This window comes from Lasiodiplodia theobromae, assembly GCF_012971845.1.
Source record: "Lasiodiplodia theobromae strain AM2As chromosome Unknown scaffold_23, whole genome shotgun sequence".
In the NCBI taxonomy this organism is placed as follows: domain Eukaryota; kingdom Fungi; phylum Ascomycota; class Dothideomycetes; order Botryosphaeriales; family Botryosphaeriaceae; genus Lasiodiplodia; species Lasiodiplodia theobromae.
In genome coordinates, this window is record NW_023336439.1 from 276,430 (window position 1) to 298,604 (window position 22,175).

The window sequence follows — 22,175 nt, forward strand, 5'->3', positions numbered from 1 at the left end:
GGTCAAGAGCGAATGTTGACGCGAGGTAGGCGGCGGGTATATATCGCGGGCGGGAGGTCGCTGGGCGAAAAGGGATATCTTGGAAAGCGCGTACGTTGCCTCCAAGACTTAGAGGCACAGCCTCCAATACGTCACGCTGTTGCCGTCGCGCTTATTGTCGCGGACTGGGCGCGCTGCCGCACCTGGCCCAGAGAAGTAAAGCTTCCGTTGTCGCCACACTGTGGCGGTGCACTGTGGCGCACCAACGCGCTTAGGTAGGTTTCGCCGCTTCTCTCACCGCTGAGAATTTGCTGGACGTGACTGTCGAGTGGGTCTTTCTATTGCGTTCCTCTCCCCGGACAACTGTCGCACTCATCCAGTCCAGCTTTCCGACGCTTCCAAGACTGCCTAGCCCGCCAAACAGCGTTTGTGTAACGTTCGCCATCGCGCGCCAACCCTCCGAGGTATCGCCCACCGATGAACACCGCCTACCATCGCGCGCCCCGCTCATGCAGGATGCAGTTACCGACTCTGGCTAAGGGCCAGCCATCTGCCACAATTCAGCTCTCAACGAGCCCGCTAGCTTCCCGCGCTCAGCTCTGCCTGGCTGCCGATCTGGAGCCAGAGCAGACCCTGCAGTTCAACACGTCCCCGCCGCAAGAACTAGTTTCCGGACAGGAGCCGCACCCGCACTCGGGATGGTGGAGCCACACGCTCGAGTCCGACCCTCCCTCGGCGGCCCTGTCCGGAGGGTTGCGCGCATCATACGCCGCAACCTGCCCCCGCTGAACTTCATCACCCTGCACTATGCGTATTTCTTCATCACATGTCTCGTGTCTGCCGTCATCTTCTGGGGCGCTTCCACGCCTGCCAGGAGCGTCAGTTTCACCGACTCCCTGTTCCTCTGCGTGAGCGCCATGACGCTGGCAGGCCTCAACACCGTCAACCTCTCTGATTTGAACACCTTTCAGCAGGTCATGCTCTTCTTGCTTATCATGGCCGGCTCCGCCATTTTCGTCTCTGCATTTGTGGTGCACGTTCGAAAGAAGGCATTTGAAGCCAAGATCCATAAAGTCGCTGCGGAACAAAAGCGACCGAGAAGCAGGTTCTCTCTGAGCAGGCCTCTTTCGGGGCGTTCCTCGCAAGGCCGTTCGCGTTCTGCGGCAGTTGATCAAAAGCAGCTGAATGCGACGGTTAGCAGGGCGACAGAGAATGCCGTCGAACAGGAAGGAGAGCAGCCGGATTCGGAATGTGCGACTGAAAAAGAGACGAATGGTGGCCCAAGTAGGGACGATCATATAACTTTCAGCGATGCAGCGCTTCGGGACACAAGTCGTGAGCCGCGGCCGCGGCGCCATAGCCAAAGGCTGCTGAACATGCAAGGGGTTGGAGCGCGCTCCAATGTCAGCTTGCATCGGCGCCACAGTTTCATTGGTCCAGATTCAATCTGTGCATCGCGATCCCAGGCTGTCGACGACGATGAAGATTATGAGAAGACCTTGAAGGAGCACCCTTCAGAAACGTTTCCTCCTGCGGGCTTTTCAGGACTCGTCGGACGCAATTCCCAGTTCCATCATTTGACCGAGGAAGAACGCGAGGCTCTTGGTGGTGCTGAATACAAAGCCATCAAAGTCCTGTCAGTGATTGTGCCGCTGTACTACGTTCTTTGGCAACTGCTGTCTTGCATTGGCATCGGCGCATATGTTGCTATGAACAGGCCTGATACAGCCCTGCAAAATGGACTTAATCCCTGGTAAGTAAAGTTGAGCGTTTCTTGGATATGTACTGCGCTGACACGGCACAGGTGGGTCGGTGCTTTCAACGCCGTTTCTGCATTTAACAATTCGGGAATGAGTCTGCTGGACGCCAATATGACGGCATTTCAAACTGCTTACTACATGCTCCTCACCATGGGGGTGCTTATCCTTGCTGGTAATACTTGTTATCCAATCTTCCTTCGGCTTATTGTCTGGTCGATTCGGAAGCTTTTACCCGCAACCGAGCGCTGGGATGACCTTCGGCATACGCTCAAATTTCTGCTTGATCACCCGAGGCGATGCTACACTAACCTTTTCCCGTCCCAGCACACTTGGTGGCTTTTGCTGTCTGTCATTACGCTCAACGTGATTGACTGGGCCGCGTTCGAGGTACTCAACATTGGGAACAAAGCAATCAACGACCTACCAACAGCAGCAGAGATTATTGATGGCTTGTTTCAAGCTCTAGCCGTACGGTCCGGTGGCTTCTACGTGGTGCCCATCACCTCGGTTCGCATCAGTCTGCAAGTGTTGTATGTTATCATGATGTACATCTCGGTCTATCCGGTTGTCATTACGATGCGCAACTCGAATGTCTACGAGGAGCGGAGTTTGGGTATTTATGCCGACGACCCGCATCTCGATGCGCTGAACGAGAGCAGCAATGAGAAGCAATCATTCTTTGGATTTGCCAAGCAGCGAATCCTCGGCTCCCACGGGGATGAAGGAACCAAGGCCTACTTCCTGCGTCAGCAGTTGCAAGCGCAGCTGGCGCACGACCTGTGGTGGCTCGTCCTGGCGGTCTTCGTCATCATGATCATCGAGGGTGGCCAGTTTGAGCGCGACCCGGCCAACTTCTCGGTGTTCAACGTCATCTTTGAGACGGTTAGTGGATATGGTTGCGTGGGCGTCTCGACGGGCGTGACGTACGACTCGTTCAGCTTCTCCGGCAGCTGGCACACGCTTAGCAAGCTCGTGCTGTGCGCAGTGATGCTCAGAGGCAGGCACAGAGGTCTTCCGGTTGCGATTGACAAGGCGGTGCTGCTGCCGAGCGAGGCGCAGTACCAAGCGGAAGAGGAAGACGCGCAGCTCCGCATGGAGAGGACTACTAGCAGACGCGACATTGTTTGAAGGAACTTTATCGCCGGTTGGTTATTGTAGATGTCGCCATGTCGTAGGTACATATGTGGACGAAGAAGGGGAGAGGTGATGGGGGTGTTGTATAGGCAATGATGGGGCTGTATTAGAGGCGATGTCTTGCTATAGTGCTGTTATCCAATAACAGGCGAGCAGGAGTCAGCGCCAAACAGCCGTTCGAGTCGTGCACAAAGCTGTATTACTCTACACTTATAACCGTTGCACCATCCTTGCGGCAATCGTGCACCCCTGGGGGCGATCCCAACAGGCCATAAGATGTCGACATCAAGGCGAGCAGTTTCCTGAGTCGCCATCTCAGCAGAGGCGCCCGAGCTCGCGGGCGAGGCACTTGTCATGCACGTCGGTTCTTCGCGACTCAGACAAATCCGAAGCGTATGGCCCTGCCTCGACGGACCTTGACGACTCGGGCCTCAATCTGGGCCCAAAAGATTCCGCCACCTCGGCACCCACGTGGAGTGGACCCTTTATTGCTCTCCCCACGCCAGTCCCGCTCCCCAGGGCGCATTTCCGACGCCCTTTTAAATCCGGCTGGATGATCTTACTCGACCCTGGCCCCTCTCCGCTGACGGGCAGCGGAAACTGCGACTGCTTGTTCGGATTGGCCGGAGCCAAGAATTAGCCTCTTCAAAGTATTCAAGGGCATGGGCAGCCCGAAGTCAATTGTGGGCGTAGAAGGCGAGTTGTGCGACGGCGGTGCGACGGAGGTAGACTGGGCCCCGTCGAGTCATGGCTTCCGCCGTTCACTTCCGCTCCACCCCTCTCTCCGCCCCTCCTCTCTTCTCCGCTCCACGCGCTCTCTTTCCCGCATCACGTTGATTCCCAATCTTTACGTGCTCTCGAGCGACAGTGCTTCGTAGTGACATCTATCTGAAAAGCGTCTGTCGCTATTACCAACTTCTCACGTCGCTTCCGACCGCGCGCAGTATGATGTCAGTGAGCTGTAAGCCCATCAACGAAACAGCCCCCACCTTACTTAGTACTCCGCCCTCTTTTTATTCTTCTATAGAGAAAAAAAAATCAAGAGTACACGAAAGCGAGGAATATATTCAAAACTATTGCATTTCTGACCATCCCAATCGGAACACAGCCTACATCAATACAACTTTCACCGTCACCTTCGCCCGGTCTTTGCCCAACGGCGGCGAAGATAACGATAACGGCGCGACTAACATCAGAGATGCCGCTGTCGCCATTCTGCATGACCACCCGTCCGTTCTCACGCTCAGTCCGTTGGTTACTCGGTACGAGCGCGTCGTGGATGATGACGGTGCAAATGCGAGCTCCAGTGCAGGTGGCGCAGTGTCAAGCAACAGCAACAAAGAAACATACCTCATTTGGGAAACGATCTCGTACTTGCCGGGTACCCATCTATGGGATGCGGAGCTGGAGATCAAAGCCGAGTTCGAAGATACGCTGGATGGCACGAGGGCGGTGGTGACGGCGCCGTTGGGGTTTAGGAGTTGCTTTGAGTGGAAAATCGTGAAGGAGGATAGCACTAATGGCGGATGGAGAGCGGAAGAGAGCGTGACGGCGGCTTGTCCGTGGGGGTTGAGGTGGTTCGTGGAGGGGACAATGAGAAAGGCACATGAGGTCATTGTGGAGAGGTTTGTTGAGAGGGTGGGTGAGGCGTTGAAGTGAGCGGCGAAGCACGGCTTGCAGGATCCTCGATTTTGCCGGATATATCTGTAATGAGGTTGTGTATGGTTCCTACTCAGCCTTCTAATCATCAATGATTCAAGTTTCCACCAGTTAAATGAACATTTCAGAAGAGCCGTGATCACCCATTTTACCCTGGGATTGGTGCGACAACTTTGACAACATATCCTCAGTACCAATGACCACACAAATAGAATGATATCATAATAGTAGAATTTAGGTCATCTAATGGTGCCTGTTATTGAGCGGACTGATTGTGCGGCGTGATCTCCAACACCGTACAAACCAGAAGCCCAGCCCTTACAGTTGATGGTTTACCTGCCCGTATTCCCACCAGCATTTCCACCTTGCTGGCTAGCTCCGTTATTGTTCTGGCCTTGGTTGTTATTGCCATTATTTCCGCCACTACCTGGCAAAAATTGGCGGAATGGAATGCCTCCCGGCGGATATGTGGCCCTCTGGCCCTGTCGTGGGTCCTAATATTAGTGAGTTAGTCATTTCATTTCGTCGTCGTCGCTGTGTCTTGCACCTACATATGAACGGCCACTTTGGCCGTTGTGATGCCACTGGTTACCGGTGCTCATTGTGTGGTGTTGTGAAGGTTGGATGTAGAACAGTAGTGAGAATCTTGAGACCAAGTTCGTAAGATAGTTGTCTGTATGTCGAATATCTTTTTTTGTAGTGTTGTGATGGTTTGGGCCTAGGAGTCCTCTGGAGATGGTTATATACTCTACATACTGGCGGTCCATATGCTCATCTACAGCAGCGGACTGTCGCAGCTGTGCAAAAAGCACCACCAAGGTGCAGTTCCTGGATTGAAAATGCGGATCTCCTTTCTTTTTCATCTTTGTATAGTGTTTGTCTTGTGCACGCGTTAATTGCATGAGCAAGAACTGTCAAAGATGCCGGGGGATAGATGGTGTGCCGATGGTACAGGAGCATGAAAGAGGATACTGCATCTGCATAACCGCAGTGAGCACGGTCTATATGCGGAAGTCAGATGAACGTAGGGTAATAATGCCAAATATCAGGTTCACTTTCAACCTGCAAATTCACTTTGATTAAAGGGCAAGAAAACAAACAGTCCGTGCCCACAGATCACCACATTTTCACATCCGATGACCAGCATGTATGTTTACTTGTAACGTTTAACGATGTTTAGTAAAAGAGCAAATGCTACGCAATTAACAGGAGCAAACCAGAGCCTTCATTTATCAATGCCTTCTGATGGCGTCTATCTTGTTGAACTTATTGTGACTTTCAACACTACTAGATTACTGACTTCACACGTCATATTTCCAAATGTCTTTAAACCATGCGCAGATACAAGCAGTATGTGCGTACCGTTGATACGGATCGCCTAACATGGAAAGTCGCATGTACGCCAGCAATATGAAGAGCCGCAACTGCAGTATCAAGGGAAAGGCTCCGAAATCGAGAGCTGCTTAGAGGAGCAATAGAGAATTACTAAGAGCCAAGCATGTTTATCCCTCGTATAAAAGCTGCCGTTACAAATAGTAAAGCACCCCATCACATGTATAAGCACGTTGTGGACCCGATGAGCCGTCTCCTACCCATCATTGCTATCCATGAAAAAGCGATAACTCGTCATCAACGCTATCCCGTGTCGAGAGTCCCCATGAGACAAAATCCAAGCAAGGAAAAGTATACACGTAATAGCGAGGGCGCAGAGATCCATGCTAGCTGATATCGGATGCCGAAACGGGAAGAAAGGAAATGGAAAGAAAAAGCAAAAAAAGGTATATCACCTCCACGTTCAAGCAATCAATACCATTCTCCCCGAGCGCTCCACAGTTCTATCCTGCAGCCTATCTTTCCATCCCGCTCGCGAGCGCGCATCCGCCTTATGAACCGTTGAGCAGGTATTCCACTGCGCCTTGCACGCTACCACCGCTCCTCCTCAACGCCTGAATGTTCCTCTCGAATTCATAGAACCCCATATCATTCAGCTGCCTCAACTGCTCCGCATAACGCTCCTCTGGTGGCCTGTTGTCCGGGGGTGCCTGGGGGAGGCCGCCAAACAAGCCGGCGAAGGGGTTGGCGGCGTTCGCATCGCCACCAGCTGCGCCGGTATTGCCCTCACCGCCAGGCGGAGCAAGACCCATCATCTGCATCGCCGCGCGCATTGCCTCGGGATTCTGCATTAGGTTCTGAGCAGCGGCCTGGAGGGGGTCCGCTTGGCCGCCGGCGCCGGCGCCGGCGCCGCCGAAGAGGTTGCCGAAGGGATTCACCGGAGGCGCGCCCTGACCCTCCTGGTTCTGTCCGGGGGCTTGCGTGCCGGTGGGAGGAGGGCCGAACAGAGCAGCGAAAGGGTTACCCGCTGCGCCGCCTGCACCTGCGCCGGCCGGGTTCCCAAACATGGCGAAAGGGTTGGGCGGAGGACTTGTTGGGCCGGTTGTGTTAGGCTGGGCCGGTGTCTCCGTAGCTCCTCCGCCAGTCGTCGTGCTGGCAGTGTTGTTGTCTGCGTTCTGGCCTTGGGGAGTGGTGTTGGTGACACCAGGAGCCGGGAATGAGCTGTTTCCGCCTGGGCCGCCGAGACCACCAAAAGAGCGCGCCATTTGCATCTGCTGCCGTATAACCTCGGGATCTGTGAGCATGCGGCGGAAGGCAGGGTTGTCGAACATCTGCTGCATCATGGGGTTGTTGCGGAACATGGGGCTGTTGCGAATCTGTTGGATGACGATGGGGTTGTTCATGGCTTCCGTCATGAGCTGCAGGGTGTTGGGGTCATCGAGCTGGCGCAGGAGCTGGTCGGGGTCGGGCGGCGCGCCCATCTGCTCTGGGGTTAACTACAGGGCGCGACATGAAGCCGGGAATGAGGACGAGACTCACACCACCGTCTGGACCAAAGGCGCCGGCGCCAGGAAGGCCCATCATACCAGCATAACGCGCGCCGGTGAGGCCGGCCAGAGGATCGTTACCGGTGCCGGTGGCAAAGCTGGTTGGGACATTGCTCCTGGGGGTGCCGGTTCCGGTGGCTGCGGCACTGGTGCCTTGGTTGGTGGGGTTCTGGCGCGCATTACTAGCTGCGCTCTTCACCAGATGTATCGTGTTGCCATCCTTGATCTTAGTGGCATCGAGGGTGTCGTGATCCTTGAGGACGCGGCCGGAGTAGATCAGCCGCTGGCGGTCGGCGGGCGTGTCGGCGTATTCGGAGGTCGCGAGCTTCGCCTTTAGGTCGCCGACGGTGGTGGTGCGCGGAAGGGTCAAGGTGTACTTGGCGTCGTTGGAGGACTTGACGTTGAAGGTCACGTATTCCTCGGACTGGCCGGCGTCGTCGGCCATTGTTGCGGGTGGTGTGGTGTTGGGGTTGGGGTTGAGTGGGCGGAGGGGTGGCGGCAAACGAGGTGACGCAAGTAATGATGACAGAAGCTTGGCCGAAGGGTTTGCGCGCAGCTTCAGAGGGAAGGCGCGGAGACGGCCCAGGAGCGAAGCGGCAGGACTGGCGATTGGCGTGCGCGAGGACGGACAGAGGAAGTGGGAAGCGTGAGGTCGTGGGGCTGAGATCTGGAGGCTTCCATTGAGGCTTCCGTGCTTCCATGCAGAGCGCGCGAGCACGGCCCCAAGCGCTGAGCCCGCCCGCCCGCCGCGCTGCGCTGGTCTGCATCGGCCCTGCCGAGAGCCTAAGATACCAGCGCTGATGTTCCAGCTGTCGTCATTGGCGGCCTGGCGCTTGAGCCTCGTACCCCCAACCTCGGCAGCTGCCAGTGCTGTCTGCGGGGAGCTTCCCCAGCCCGCGGCAGTCCCGTCCTGCGCCAGCAATAAAACCAAGCCCGGCCGCTGCGCCCGACGTCCGCACTAGCAAGCGAATCTCGACAATGCGCGGCATCCAGGTTACCAAGTACGTCAAGGTGTGTCGTCTCTGGAAGCATGCCCGGTGCAGCAGCTGCTAACACGCGCAGGCCCCGTCCGAGCTCAGGGTCAGCGAGCTCCCCGACCCAGTCCCGAAGCCGAACCAATACGTAGTCGCCATCCACGCAACCGCCTGCAACTTTTTTGATATCCTGCAAATCCAGGGCAAATACCAGACCCAGCCGCCATTTCCGTGGATTTCTGGCTCTGAGTTCGCCGGTGTCATTGTTCAAGCACCCGCCTCCCTCTCCGATGGCCGCACTCCGAAATACAAGGTCGGCGACAGGGTCTTTGGCGGCTCCCAGGGAGGCTATGCCACAAAGATTGCCGTGGACGAGGACAAGATTCTGCCCATGCCCAAGGGTTGGAGCTTCTTCGATGCAGCTGGCCTTTTTGTGACCGCTCCCACCAGTTACGCTGGCCTGGTGAACCGCGCAAATATCAAAGCGGGCGACTACGTTCTGATTCACGCTGCAGCTGGCGGTGTCGGACTTGCTGCAGTGCAGATTGCAAAGGCATTCGGCGCTACGGTCATCGCCACAGCAGGCACTGCTCGGAAGCTGGAAGTGGCCAATTCCTTCGGCGCCGACCATGTCATCGACTACCGGCAAGAGAACTGGCCGGATCTGGTTAAGAAACTGACGCCAAAGGGCAGGGGCGTGGACATCGTCTACGACTCTGTAGGCCTCATTGCCCAGTCAATGAAGTGCATTGCCTGGGATGGACGCCTTTTGGTCATTGGATTCGCTGGAGGCCCAATCGAGAAGGTCGCAACGAACCGCATTCTGTTGAAGAACTGTAGCGTCGTTGGGCTGTTTTGGGGAGCGCAGGCGGCTCGCGATCCAGCTGTCGCGGCCAAGGTATGGCAGGGTATATTTGAACTTATGGAAGCTGGCAAGTTCAGAGGAACGTGCTTCACGGATAAGGAGTTCGTTGGCCTAGAGAGCGTGCCTGATGCACTGAGCGCTCTGGGTGGAAGAAACACGTGGGGCAAGGTCGTGGTAAAAGTGCCACAGGAGGGTCAAAGCAAGCTATGAGCCAACTATAGATCAGACAAGTCTGAAATGTTCATGGTTTTCCGTTTCTTTGTCTCAGGTTGACATGTTTTCTTTGAATATAATATGCTGCGGCTCAAGCAAACTTAAGTGAAGGACGGCGAGCCGTGTAGGTATGCCTGCCCGCCATCTGAGCGGCTATACTCCGGCGTTTACAGGCTGCAGCTGAGTAACAACCTTGTGGCCCGTGCGCATCGCGGCTGGGCGGCGGCGATCGTCTCGTTGTGCAGCACTTCACCTCTCTTTGAGGACACTCTCGCCTTCCACCCCGCCCACCCTCCTCCACGTCCTCCCGCCCGTGCTCGCGCGTCCGCCACATCCTCCGCTGCGCGTCTGCACCTTTCCGCCCGACACATCCGCCGTTGCTCGCCCGTTGCCCCTGCGCGCGCGAGCTTCAGAGGGATACAGTCCGTTCCGACGCGCTCTGGCGCGCACCTCTGCCTCACCTCCGACACCAAGACCACTTTTTGTCCCCCGCCGCTAGCGCCCGTCGCTAGCACACCGCCGGCAAAATGAGTTACGCAGACGGTTACGATGACAATGAGATGGGCTATGAGGAAGACTTCGAGGACTCCATCACGGCGGAGGACTGCTGGACGGTCATTTCTGCTTTCTTCGAGGAAAAAGGTCTGGTCGCCCAGCAGATCGATTCCTACGATGAGTTTGTCAAGAACACTCTGCCCAATGTCGTCGAGAACATGGGTGCCATCACCCTGGACCACACGCCGCCACTCGACGAGAACGACCCGGATCCGATCATTAAGAGGCGGTATGAGGTGAACTTTGGCGCAGTCAAGATGGCCCGTCCTTCTTTGACCGACGGTGGTGTGACGAGAGACCTTTACCCGCACGAGGCTCGTCTGCGAAACCTCACCTACTCGTCCGCTATGATCAGCGAAATGACCACAAAGACCTCGGTTGCCCGCGAGCGCCCCATCGCCCCATCCGCTGATTTGGACGAGGAGGAGGAAGCAACTGGTGCTACTGAGTTGGTGTGGGAGATTGACCGCGAGACCGAGAAGGAGAACGTCTTTTTCGGAAAGCTGCCTGTCATGCTGAAGTCCTTTGTCTGCGGCCTCCGCAACTTGACCGACGAGCAGCTCTACGCTCACAGCGAGTGCCCGTACGACCAGGGAGGATACTTCGTCATCAACGGCAGTGAAAAGGTGCTGATCGCTCAGGAGAGAAGTGCGGCGAACATTGTCCAGGTCTTTAGGAAGAGGCAGAGTCCGACACCGTGGATTGCTGAGATCAGGAGTGCTGTTGAGAAGGGATCGCGCCTGCTTTCATCCATGACCTTGAAGCTCTACGAAAAACCTCAGTTGTGGAAGGAAGGACAGGGTGCTTGCTTGTACGCAACGCTCCCCTACGTCAAGGCCGATGTCCCAATTCCCATCGTCTTCCGCGCTCTTGGTATAGTCTCCGATGAGGATATCATCAGCCATATTTGCTTCGACAAGAACGACACTCAGCTGATGGAAGCGATTCGGCCGTCTATTGAAGAGTCCGTCCTGATCCAGGACAGAGTGAGCGCCTTGGATTTTATTGGTAGGAGAGGTAGCAACCCCAGCACCGGTGGTACCAAGCGCGAGCGTGTGAAGCTTGCTCGCGACATCATCCAGAAGGAATTTTTGCCACACATCTCTCAAGCTGAGGGAAGCGAGACTAAGAAGGCATTCTTCCTCGGATACATGATCTATCGCCTGCTCCAGTGTCACCTTGGCCGCCGCGATGAGGATGACAGAGATCATTTTGGAAAGAAGCGTCTCGATCTTGCTGGACCGCTTCTTGCTAACCTGTTCCGCTCACTCTTTTTGAAGCTGACCAGGGACGTGTTCAGCTACCTCAAGAAGTGCGTTGAGGCTGGTCGCCCTTTCTCTCTCCAGTCCGCCGTTAAACAAGGAACCATCACGAACGGCCTGAAGTATTCGCTCGCGACCGGTAACTGGGGAGACCAGAAGAAGGCAGCCTCGGCCAAGGCTGGTGTTTCGCAGGTCTTGAACAGATACACCTACTCCTCTACCTTGTCGCATTTGCGTCGCACCAACACGCCCATCGGTCGTGATGGAAAACTTGCAAAGCCACGTCAGCTTCACAATACTCATTGGGGTCTTGTCTGCCCGGCAGAAACGCCAGAAGGACAGGCTTGCGGTCTGGTGAAGAACCTGTCCCTGATGTGCAACGTCACTGTCGGTAGCGACGTCACTCCTATCCAGGACTTTATGACCCAGAGGAACATGGAACTTCTGGAAGAGTACGAGCCGAACGTGTCACCGCACGCTACCAAGATCTTCATCAACGGTGTTTGGGTCGGTGTTCACCGTGATCCTACTCAACTCGTCTCCGTGGTTAAGAAGCTGCGTCGCGATGGCACTCTCTCTCCGGAGATGAGTCTTATTCGTGATGTCCGTGATAGAGAATTCAAGATCTTCACGGATGCGGGCAGAGTGTGCAGACCTCTCTTCATCATCGACGACGATCCATTCAGCCCGAACAAGGGTAATCTGGCCTTGACCCGGGAGCATATCGACAAGCTTGAGGCGGATCAAGAAATCGACGTCTCCGGTTTGTCTGATGAGGAGAGGCAAGAAAAGAGATATGGCTGGCAGGGATTATTGCACAGCGGTGTGGTTGAATATATGGACGCGGAAGAAGAGGAGGTTGCTATGATTGTCATGACCCCTGACGATCTGAGAGCACATCACAGGGCCCGCCAGGGTATCATTGATGAGGATGATGAAGAGACCAAGCGCAACAGGGATCCTCACGAGCGTGTCGTTCCGCCTCCAAACCCCAGCGTCAAGCAGTACACTCACTGCGAGATCCATCCGAGCATGATTCTGGGTATCTGCGCTTCCATCATTCCGTTCCCAGATCACAACCAGTCGCCTCGTAACACCTACCAATCTGCTATGGGTAAGCAGGCAATGGGTGTATGTCTCACGAATTACGAGCTGCGTATGGATACGATGGTCAACGTCCTTTACTACCCTCAAAAGCCTCTCGCCACGACTCGCTCCATGGAGTACCTGAGGTTCCGTGAGTTGCCAGCAGGTCAGAACGCTATCGTCGCCATTGCCTGTTACTCTGGTTACAACCAAGAAGATTCCGTCATTATGAACCAGAGCAGTATCGATCGTGGTCTTTTCCGCAGTCTTTTCTACCGCTCCTACACCGACCAGGAGAAGAAGGTTGGTATGGCTGTCGTCGAGCAGTTTGAGAAGCCTATGCGGAGCGACACGATGCGCCTCAAACACGGCACATATGACAAGCTGGACGACGATGGTGTCGTTGCTCCTGGTGTGCGCGTTTCCGGCGAAGATATCATTATCGGAAAGACGGCCCCCATCGCTCCGGACGCAGAGGAACTCGGTCAGAGGACCAAGATGCACATCAAGCGTGATGTGTCCACACCGCTGCGTAGCACCGAGAACGGTATCGTCGACTCGGTGCTTCTCACAACGAACAGCGACGGCTTGAAGTTCGTCAAGGTCCGGACAAGAACAACCAAGATTCCCCAGATCGGAGACAAGTTCGCCTCGCGTCACGGTCAGAAGGGTACCATTGGTATTACTTACCGCCATGAAGACATGCCTTTCACGCGCGAGGGTCTCACTCCCGATCTCATCATCAACCCTCACGCCATCCCCTCCCGTATGACCATTGCTCACTTGATCGAGTGTCTGCTCTCCAAGGTCGGTTCTCTCCGTGGCCAGGAAGGCGATGCCACTCCTTTCACCGATGTCACCGTCACGCAAGTGTCATCGCTTTTGCGTGAGCATGGTTACCAGAGCCGCGGTTTTGAAATCATGTACAACGGTCACACTGGCAAGAAGCTCACTGCACAAGTCTTCTTGGGTCCGACGTACTACCAACGTCTCCGCCACATGGTCGACGACAAGATTCACGCGCGTGCTCGTGGACCGGTTCAGATCCTTACTCGTCAGCCTGTCGAAGGTCGTGCCCGTGACGGTGGTCTGCGTTTCGGAGAGATGGAACGTGATTGTATGATTTCTCACGGTGCCAGTGCCTTCTTGAAGGAGCGTCTGTTCGAAGTCTCGGACGCTTACCGCGTTCACATTTGCGAGATTTGCGGTCTGATGACCCCGATTGCGTAAGTTTCTACCCACCTTTCGTCTGCATTCAAACAAGTCGTGATATTAACTTTGCAAATTTTAGAAACCTCAAGCGCAACCAGTTCGAGTGCCGTCCTTGTAAGAACAAGACCAAGATCGCGCAGATCTACATCCCGTACGCTGCGAAGCTGCTCTTCCAGGAGTTGGCAAGTATGAACATCGCGTCGAGGATGTACACCAAGCGCAGTGGATACAGTGTCCGGCAGTAGATGAGCCAAGGCTGTAAGCCGACAAGGTGAAAGAGCTATCTCCTCATCACAACACTTCCTCCTTGCTCGCTTCGAGCACCCACTATCCGTACCAATTTGGCATCATCTGGCCTTTGGTCTGAGAGCAGACGTGGATACTTGATGCTAGGCATTGGCTTCAGGGTGCGGGACGTGGCTAGAGATTTCGTTCATCATTTGATCGTTTTCACTTTGGCTTTTCTCAAAAACCAAGGCAAGGCGGGCTTCCCTCTCCCCCATACCTTTGGAAGGCTCTTTATCAATCAACATTCAATACAAGACAACGGGTTTGAGCATTTACAGGGCGTTAGAAAGGGGAGGTGTAATTAATTTTTCAAAACGCAAGCGATTGAAGAGCGCAAGAGAGTGGGGAAAGGGAAAGCAAAAGCGGTAGCGCGTACGAGCAAGTAGTCCGGAGTTGCGCAAGCAACAGCCAGTTATGAGCAGTCCTGGATGGCGGTGACTACGTGACGGGTAGGCAGATTAATGACGTTTTCAAGACAGAGTATTCACGTATTACTTGACAGATTAAAAATCAACGTGGATTAAAAGTCTGGTCCAAGTAGTATTGATAGGTGTGGCTGAAAGGGGTTTGCTAAATTGTTCCCTTGTGCATGTCGTGGTAACGTGCCAGAAGTCGCCCACACCAGTGAGTGCCAGCCATCCTTAACACATTCCTACTCACCTTCCCCCTTCTATACATATGTCAGCAGCAGCCTCTACTCTGTTTTCTTTCACTAAAACAGAAGACCCAATTCAAAAGCCCTACCGTTACTGTCACCTGTGAGTCGATAGTGTCTTAAATGTGTTGGCCAATGACTGCCACTTGCTGACACCTCCGGTAGTCTCCACGGCGAACCCCGACTAGTGAATCAGTCAGCGCTATCAAGGCTACATTGGCGAGTCTCGGTTGAAAGTGTCAGCATGGCTCAAGTGAATGGCCGGGCGTGGAACTAGGCAGTGATTCAGGGGTTGGGTACCAGTGGGTGGGCATGATGGTGATGGCAGAGGCGGTGTTGGTCAAAGAAGGTGCGAGGAAGATGGCTTGACAGGACTCTTGTTTAAAGCCGAAGTGAAACAGAGAGAGGGGAAAGTGCTGTCAGAGGTATCAGCGTTCGAGAGCTTGATGCGCATTTGTGAGAATCTGTATTAATTAATCACCTCCATTTGCAGTCTGGGAGCAAGTCCGAGGTCTGATGACAATGGGGAGTGTGATTATAGCTAATAAAAGAGCGGCCCTGGCGTCGAGTAGTGAAAGGGGCAAAAAGCAAAAAAGGCGTGGGTAAAAGTACAGATTACCGCCAGGAACGAACGTCATGTCAAACATCGGACAACGAAGGATGAGAATTCTGTCGGGAGGAAAAGAATGCAAAAGAATATCGCATTAACTCCAAATGCAAGTCCGTTATTGGGACAGCCGTACTTTTTCCCTTCCTTCTTTTTTGGTATCCCGAAATGATGATGCAAAAAGGATGTCGCGATCTGTAGACAATGAAGAGTGTTAAAAAAAAAAAGGGGGGGGGACCCATCACGCGCCTGATTCCATGCCCGTTTGATGATTTGACTATGCTAAATCCAAACACTTCTTCTTGCATTCCCCTCCCGGGTAGCTATGGTCTCGTGCGCGCCGCCATGATCGGCCAGACCCGCGTTCGCCTTCTCTTAAGTGGTTGAAATGGACGCTTGAAAAAAAAAAGAAAAAGAAAAAGAAGCTATCTCGGTGGACCTAGATGAATGAGAAGGATATTTGAAGATTAAGACTCTTTTCTTATAGCCCAGTAAATCCGTTCACACTCTTCGAAATGGCCGTGAAACATGCAGCTAAAGATAAAAAGAGAGACTAAGACATGATAATTAGTGAAAATCACACCACATGCTCCGGCGCGCAAAGAAAGTGGACATGGAAAGTGTTGAATAAATGTTCCTGGGATCGGTGGCCGTGATTATATCAGGAAGAGACCGGATGAAATAACTGAGACAAAGCAATAGTAATAATTCAGACATGATATGAAGGGTAATGCAGCGGGGTAAATATTGAGTTGAACAAAAGTCTGCACAAGATCATCTGCAAAATGCTTTAAATGAGAAACAGCGGCGTTATGAGACAATCCCGAAACTGCTGTACTGAGAGGTGACGCCTCAATACCGGTGGTCACTGAGGCTTGAGACCGAAGCCCTATGGGTCGGTCCATTGCGATGATCGTCAAAGGAGTCTCTGCGCAATTGCTCCAGTCCTGCAGACGTATGTGGTGGATGTGGCTGAAGAGGTGTATACCGCTGTCCGTTTATCAATGTATTCTCTTGTGACGAATGCTCGGTTGAAGAATTACGCTTGCCAGAAGAACTTTCCGTAGCATAATACGAGAAGCTTGTAGTTGAGTCACTCCTTGGGATAGCATCGTCCCTGGTCGAAGATGTCGGTTGGACCACGTTGAGACCGGTAGTTGCATACTTCTCATTGAGGGACAGGGAAGAAGGAGTCGCGCCGGATAGAGAACTCGGGGTGTATACCGTGGAGGTGCTTGGGTTGGATGAGTTGTCTGGGCTGCTGTTCGCGACGGGAATGTACCCAATAACAGCGCTTTCTTGGAGAGAAACTGTGACCGGTTGTTTGCCGCTGGATGCACTCATCAACTGGCCGTGAGAAAGGCTGCTAGGAAGACCGCTTGGAAGGATATTGGGAGTGGAACGACGGTTCTCCTGCACCGTAGAATCTGGATTCCACGTAGTGGCTGATGGCTTAGTGTAGGACAGCGCATTGGAAGCTGAAGCAATCGATGCCTGCTGGGCCCTCAAATGAAGCGCAGAGGAAGGAGTCATCTGTACCCGTGTTGCTGTAGGTACTGGTAGGTGACGGTCTTCCAGAGAGGAAGGCAGCGGTGGGTGAGGAGGGGGAGGAGGCGAAGCCAAAGATGACTGTAGGGAGTTCATACTGAAGGCCGACATGTTGTCTGCGGCTAGGGTCTGTTGACGCGTGACCGGAGTTGCACTTAGATATGGTAGCTGCAAATTGCTGTAGGAGGCCGTGGACGGCTCGTCAAGATAGATTGCATTTGATGTTTGCTGCTTCTGGCCCATGGTACTCCAGCTTCGCATAGGCTCCTGTACACTGCTGATGAATCCTGCAGTGAGCATATCATTCCCCGGCACTTGCAGAGGCTGATAGGCATAGGATTCAGCGGGAGGCTCGTTTTCGTAGCCCACTGTACTGTAGCTGGGATACGCCCTTGGAGGGAGCAGGCTCTTCGGGTGCGGAGCGTAGTAATCGCCAGCCTGGCCATGGTACAGGTTGCTCATGGAAAGCGCAGTGCTTGCTGAAAGTGGGTTCGGGCAATTGTAAATGTTGCTTGTTGGCACGTAAGAGCCGACCTGGGTATGTTAGATTAAGGACGTTTTACACAGAACAGAAAGAGTGCACACACTCTGTGGAACTGGCATGCGCTAATGTCTGCGCCAGCGGCGCGGCAATTCTGGCACCCGGAGCCGTTTCCCGGGTCGCCACTGCAGCGAATCTTCCTTTTGCGACAGCGAGCACACTATGAATGCTGTTAGTTTCCGGATTGGAACGGCCAGGCGGAGCCCACTTACAGCTACGGCTATGCGACGTCTCGGCTGTCCGTTGCTGGACTCAGGATCGGAGTCGGCAGCGGGAACATTGCGCGTTTGGCGAGTTGGACAGGAACGCGGGTCGGAACGCATGGCGTGAGAGACGGCCATGGACATGGATCGGTCGCCCCAAGGGTAGGATGGCAGAGAGTCGAGAGCAGAACACCGACGGAGGCGCTCGAAATCGTTCATGATCTGAAGATTTATCAGAACCAAGAGGATCAGCAGCTGTGGGGCAGGGACAACGAACGGAACTTGCCTTGGCAGGTGCCGCCGGACGGGCTGCGTTTGCGCTCCGATTGCTCTTGACGATGACGCTTTGGTCTGGGATGATCCCGATGGCCAGCTGTGGCTGAGTGAAGGTCGACAGAGCTTGGCCAAACCCCATTCAGGGTCAAGAGCTAGATCCTGGGGCTCTGGGGGTGCAAGGGTATTATAGATGAGGGATCTGTGGTGGCTGATCTCGAGCTGCCTATTTGCGATTGCTCGATGCAGATAATCAAAGATGCGGGCGTTGCTTGGTTTATTCTGGGCCGACAAAGGCCTGTACGTCAGGCTCAGTACCGGGGATTGCCCATGCCAGATGCATCCTAGCCGGGGAGGTGTCAAGCCTACTGCCCCTCTCGCGCAAGGTAATACACGGATAGATACGCCCGGCCAGATTGCATGATCCACATCTGGCGCCAAGGGAGCACGGGTTAATCCTGGACAAGCCACAACGGTCTGTTCAGTACATCCGCACTCCAGTGGAACGTATTACCGCTGTTGTGTTGAATTCTACCTGGTCAGGGGCCTCGAATGACAGCGCCGGCGTGGCCATCAGAGGAGCTGAGAAAACCCCGGCGAGCGCAGCCTAACGCACATGTCAGAACCCCCGGCAACACGAGGCAGCTGAACAGCGAGGATGAAACAAACAATACTTACAGAAACCTTTGCATTCAGCATTCGAAATCTCCGTATTTGATGTCCGGATCAGTTTACCAGGCTTCCCAGCGTGACACAAAGTGGGCAGTGCTTGGACAAGGGCCGAAGCAAACTGTAACACGTGTCGAGAGCTATAATAGACCGGCTGGTCGTTGGCTGAAAGGGGCTCGGGGGCCTGCTCGTTCGCGTAGAAAGCCCGAGAGCACTTTGAGCATGAGCAAAAAAAAGCCCATCCGCTACAACACGCAGAAAATAGTAACATGCCGATTACTCATCCGGACGGGTGCTGAGGTATGGCTCTTGCGCAACGCTTCGTGCACGGTGTAGAGCTCTGGGACCGGCGCGGCGGGCAGGGAAGACAAACATGACTCTGCATAACAGACCACGTCTGTACAGGCTGGCGGCAAATCCGTGTTTCGTCACCCGCCGATTAAGTAAAGCAAACACTATGAACATTTGAGATAAGGGGCGCAGCCAGGCAAGTATCCGCCTCCCGATCCTGAAGATCATCTGCGATGCCCGAATCGAACCCTCACTGAGACAGCACCCACAGCCCTGTCTCGTAAGAGCGCGCTCCTCAAACCTAAGACTTTCTGGCGGCGGCAACAGGATGGCTGCAGAGGGGCCTGGCAGCGACTGCTTTTCGTACGTGGATGCAGATCCACAGGGGCCGCAGTGCCAGCCCAATAAGAGCTGAGCTCTGCAGCTACCCGAGTCGGCGGCAACCTACACGGTGAACAGCCCAATCAGGGGCTTGTACAGCAGTCGTGGGGTCGGTAGAGGGAGATGAGGGCTTTGAAACCATTGGCCCAAAGGTTTCATGTGGTCGCGCCACCAGTTTCCGGGAAATCTTTAAGCGTTATCCTGCCGTGCCGCATTGCAGTCAAGTCAGCGCTGACAGTGGCAGGGGAGGGCTGGGGCAGATGGTGCAACTGTGCGGATTGCTTTTGCTGCCTCCCCCGCTCTTGACATGCTCCGACGGCCCCGCAGATGCAGGGCGATGGACCTGGGCCAGGATGACCCACCGGAACTTTACATTGGGGTGAGGCTCTCTTCTGAAGAAATCACAGATCGGTAACGAACTCCCTGGTCACCGCATGCCCAGGGAGGTTCCTTGCGGTAGCGCTGCATTGGTATTCCGTGGCAAAAGCAGCGTCGGAGCCTGTTGCCCAAGGTGCAACCTGATGACGGGGAACCGGCCTCGAGAAGCTCTCTGCATACCTTGGCCTGCAAGCCGTAGAACGCGTCTGCACGGATACGATTTTGCAGCGCAGAAGAGTGTCAGACGTGAAGGCGTGCATGCAGCTCTGGCGTCATCTTCCAGAGGTCCAGGGCAGCAACAGGTACCAGACAAATATGTGCTCTCCAGACCATGTGCCGGTGCAACCGCCCCTTGCCCAAATCAGCGCGACTCAGGCGGGCGAGACAAACAAATCCTACACGGGCTGCGGGGAAGCAGGTACATGCGGCAGCCGCACGGCCAGGCGACAAATCATGAGCCGAGCGAAGAGAGAGGATGAAGAATGCAGGCATGCATGGTTTCCGACGGCTGCAATGCAAGCGAATGCTCACGCGACTTGAGCCGACGTTCGAAGCCGAGATAAGGCTGCGAGCCGTTCCGTCGTGGCAGCAAGGCTCGCAGGCAGCCAAGGACTCGCGATCGGCGTGCAAGACAGCGGCTGGCCGCCCCATCACTGCACCATCCAGGGTGTTGCCTGCATTCAGCGAGCACCCGTCTTTGTGGCGCACCTTCCTGCAGCTCTACCGGTCAGTCAGGAAGGCTCAGTCGAATCGGCACGTTTGCCAGCGGGCCGCCTCGACCGTGGCCTGTTACTCGATGCTGCCGTGATTCTGTCTGAGAGACCAGTCTGGGCGAGCAATCGGACGTTGATGTGCGAGCTTGGGAGCAAATTAGGGGAGGGCCGCCTGAGGTGACACGAGGATGCGAGGATGCAAACGCAGAAATGAGGGCGCGTGCGAGCGAGGGTCTGATGGAGGTGCAGACGAGGTAGAAAAGAAGCAGGCGCCCCTTCCCCAATAGGCCTAGCGCGGTCGATGATCGCCGCGCCGTGATGTCGCGCGTCGAGCTCCGCCCGCCGTCAAAGTTCCATCGCGAGCCGCCTCCACCACTACTCCATCGCATTTCCCCGGGTTACACCGCCCATCGTACATCACCTCACTCGCGCATGACCTGCCGCTTCTCCCGCCTGACGTCGCGCCGCCAGCATGTCCGTGTTGCTTGAGACCAGCGTCGGCGACATTGTCATCGACCTGCTGGTCAAGGAAGCTCCAAAGTGCTGCGAGAAGTAAGTTCGCGCCCTTCTGCGCCTGGCCACGCGAAGCTGAACCCCCGACTAAGCCCTGATTTCTCGACTCCAGCTTCCTGAAGCTCTGCAAGATCAAATACTTCAACTATGCCCCCGTCCATTCCGTCCAGCGCGATTTCTCTTTCCAGACGGGCGATCCTATTGGCCCCGATTCGAAAGACAGCGACGGAGGCTCGTCGATTTGGGGCGTGCTCGACCCCAGCAACCCCTCCAACAAGACGTTTGTACCCGAGTTCCACCCGAAGCTAAAGCATATCGAAAGAGGCACCGTTAGCATGGCCACTGTGCCATCGTCGACCGACCCGGATGCGCGCCTGGCCGGTAGCCAGTTCATTGTCACACTCGGCAACAACCTGGAGTACCTAGACGGCAAATCTGCCATTTTCGGCTCCGTGGTGGAGGGTTTCGACGCGCTGGAGAAGATCAACACCGCTTTCATTGACAGCAACGGAAGGCCACTGAAGGACATAAGAATACGGCACACCATAGTCCTCGATGACCCGTTTCCCGATCCCTCCGGCTTGGTTGAGCCGCCAGAGAGCCCGGTTCCCACTCAAGCGCAGTTGGCAACCGTGCGCATCAGGGATGACGAGGAGCTGGATGAAAACATGGATCAAGAACAAGTCGAAAAGATGCGACGCGAGAGAGAAGCCCGCGCCCAAGCATTGACGCTTGAAATGATGGGAGACCTGCCGTTTGCTGAAGTCAAGCCGCCTGAAAACGTTCTCTTCGTTTGCAAGCTCAATCCAGTCACACAAGACGACGATCTAGAGCTTATCTTTTCCCGCTTCGGCAAGATTCTGTCATGTGAGATCATCCGTGACAGGCAAACCGGCGATAGCTTGCAGTATGCCTTCATCGAATTCGAGGACAAGAAATCCTGCGAGCAGGCATATTTCAAGATGCAGGATGTGCTGATCGACGACCACCGCATCCACGTGGACTTTTCCCAGAGTGTCTCAAAGCTCTCAAACGTGTGGCGCGACGCCACGAATGCTAAGCGTAAGCACGCACATGGAGGTGGATTTGGCGGTGTTGCAAGTTTGGAAAAGAAGAGACAATACCGTGCCGAGGACCCGGATGAGCGCGACAGGGGCTCCAAGAAATATGGGATGGTCTTCGACAGGGACGACGGACGCCGTCGGCGTGATAGGAGCAGAAGTCCACGAAGGGACCGGGACCGAGACCAGCGGAGACCAGAGTATCGCGGTAGAGATGACCGTGATGATCGCAGAAGAGACCGCAGCCGTGACAGGTACCGTGATGACCGCAGACGTGATAGAAGTCGAGATCGTTACAGGCGTGACGATCGGGACCGGGACTATGACAAGCGCAGATAGGCGGTGGTACTGATTTCATGTTTTACGGAAGTTATCGAGGCGAATGATCAAACCTCAGCAAACGAACAAACATCATAGAGACCTTCAGGTACATACCAATTCTCTCAATTGAAAAAAGGGAGGGGAGGTTTCCGGTC

At 54.8% G+C, this 22,175-nt stretch overlaps 7 protein-coding genes across 7 annotated transcripts; 5 read left to right on the forward strand and 2 right to left on the reverse strand.

The window, feature by feature from the left end:
• Positions 1–677: 677 nt before the first annotated feature.
• LTHEOB_7600 (Cation transporter) lies at positions 678–2,867 on the forward strand (the record flags this gene model as incomplete). The annotated part of the gene is made up of 3 exons (XM_035516985.1): positions 678–1,230; positions 1,420–1,732; positions 1,784–2,867. 3 exons carry the CDS (start codon positions 678–680, stop codon positions 2,865–2,867), a joined length of 1,950 nt encoding a protein of 649 aa, XP_035371109.1.
• A 951-nt stretch (positions 2,868–3,818) lies between these two features.
• LTHEOB_7601 (uncharacterized protein) lies at positions 3,819–4,532 on the forward strand (the record flags this gene model as incomplete). The annotated part of the gene is made up of 2 exons (XM_035516986.1): positions 3,819–3,834; positions 3,982–4,532. The coding sequence occupies 2 exons, from the start codon at positions 3,819–3,821 to the stop codon at positions 4,530–4,532; spliced, it is 567 nt and encodes a 188-aa protein (XP_035371110.1).
• Positions 4,533–6,415: 1,883 nt separating this feature from the next.
• LTHEOB_7602 (Ubiquitin-like protein) lies at positions 6,416–7,856 on the reverse strand (the record flags this gene model as incomplete). Its single annotated transcript, XM_035516987.1, has 2 exons — positions 6,416–7,345; positions 7,404–7,856. 2 exons carry the CDS (start codon positions 7,854–7,856, stop codon positions 6,416–6,418), a joined length of 1,383 nt encoding a protein of 460 aa, XP_035371111.1.
• Positions 7,857–8,389: 533 nt separating this feature from the next.
• On the forward strand, positions 8,390–9,460 carry LTHEOB_7603 (alcohol dehydrogenase; the record flags this gene model as incomplete). Its single annotated transcript, XM_035516988.1, has 2 exons — positions 8,390–8,422; positions 8,474–9,460. The coding sequence occupies 2 exons, from the start codon at positions 8,390–8,392 to the stop codon at positions 9,458–9,460; spliced, it is 1,020 nt and encodes a 339-aa protein (XP_035371112.1).
• Positions 9,461–9,990: 530 nt separating this feature from the next.
• Positions 9,991–13,823, forward strand: LTHEOB_7604 (DNA-directed RNA polymerase II subunit RPB2; the record flags this gene model as incomplete). Its single annotated transcript, XM_035516989.1, has 2 exons — positions 9,991–13,592; positions 13,658–13,823. The coding sequence occupies 2 exons, from the start codon at positions 9,991–9,993 to the stop codon at positions 13,821–13,823; spliced, it is 3,768 nt and encodes a 1,255-aa protein (XP_035371113.1).
• Positions 13,824–15,980: 2,157 nt separating this feature from the next.
• On the reverse strand, positions 15,981–17,835 carry LTHEOB_7605 (Glycoside hydrolase family 10; the record flags this gene model as incomplete). The annotated part of the gene is made up of 4 exons (XM_035516990.1): positions 15,981–17,210; positions 17,264–17,377; positions 17,430–17,642; positions 17,698–17,835. The coding sequence occupies 4 exons, from the start codon at positions 17,833–17,835 to the stop codon at positions 15,981–15,983; spliced, it is 1,695 nt and encodes a 564-aa protein (XP_035371114.1).
• A 2,762-nt stretch (positions 17,836–20,597) lies between these two features.
• Positions 20,598–22,051, forward strand: LTHEOB_7606 (Peptidyl-prolyl cis-trans isomerase; the record flags this gene model as incomplete). Its single annotated transcript, XM_035516991.1, has 3 exons — positions 20,598–20,677; positions 20,751–21,700; positions 21,825–22,051. 3 exons carry the CDS (start codon positions 20,598–20,600, stop codon positions 22,049–22,051), a joined length of 1,257 nt encoding a protein of 418 aa, XP_035371115.1.
• Between the last annotated feature and the right edge of the window lie 124 nt (positions 22,052–22,175).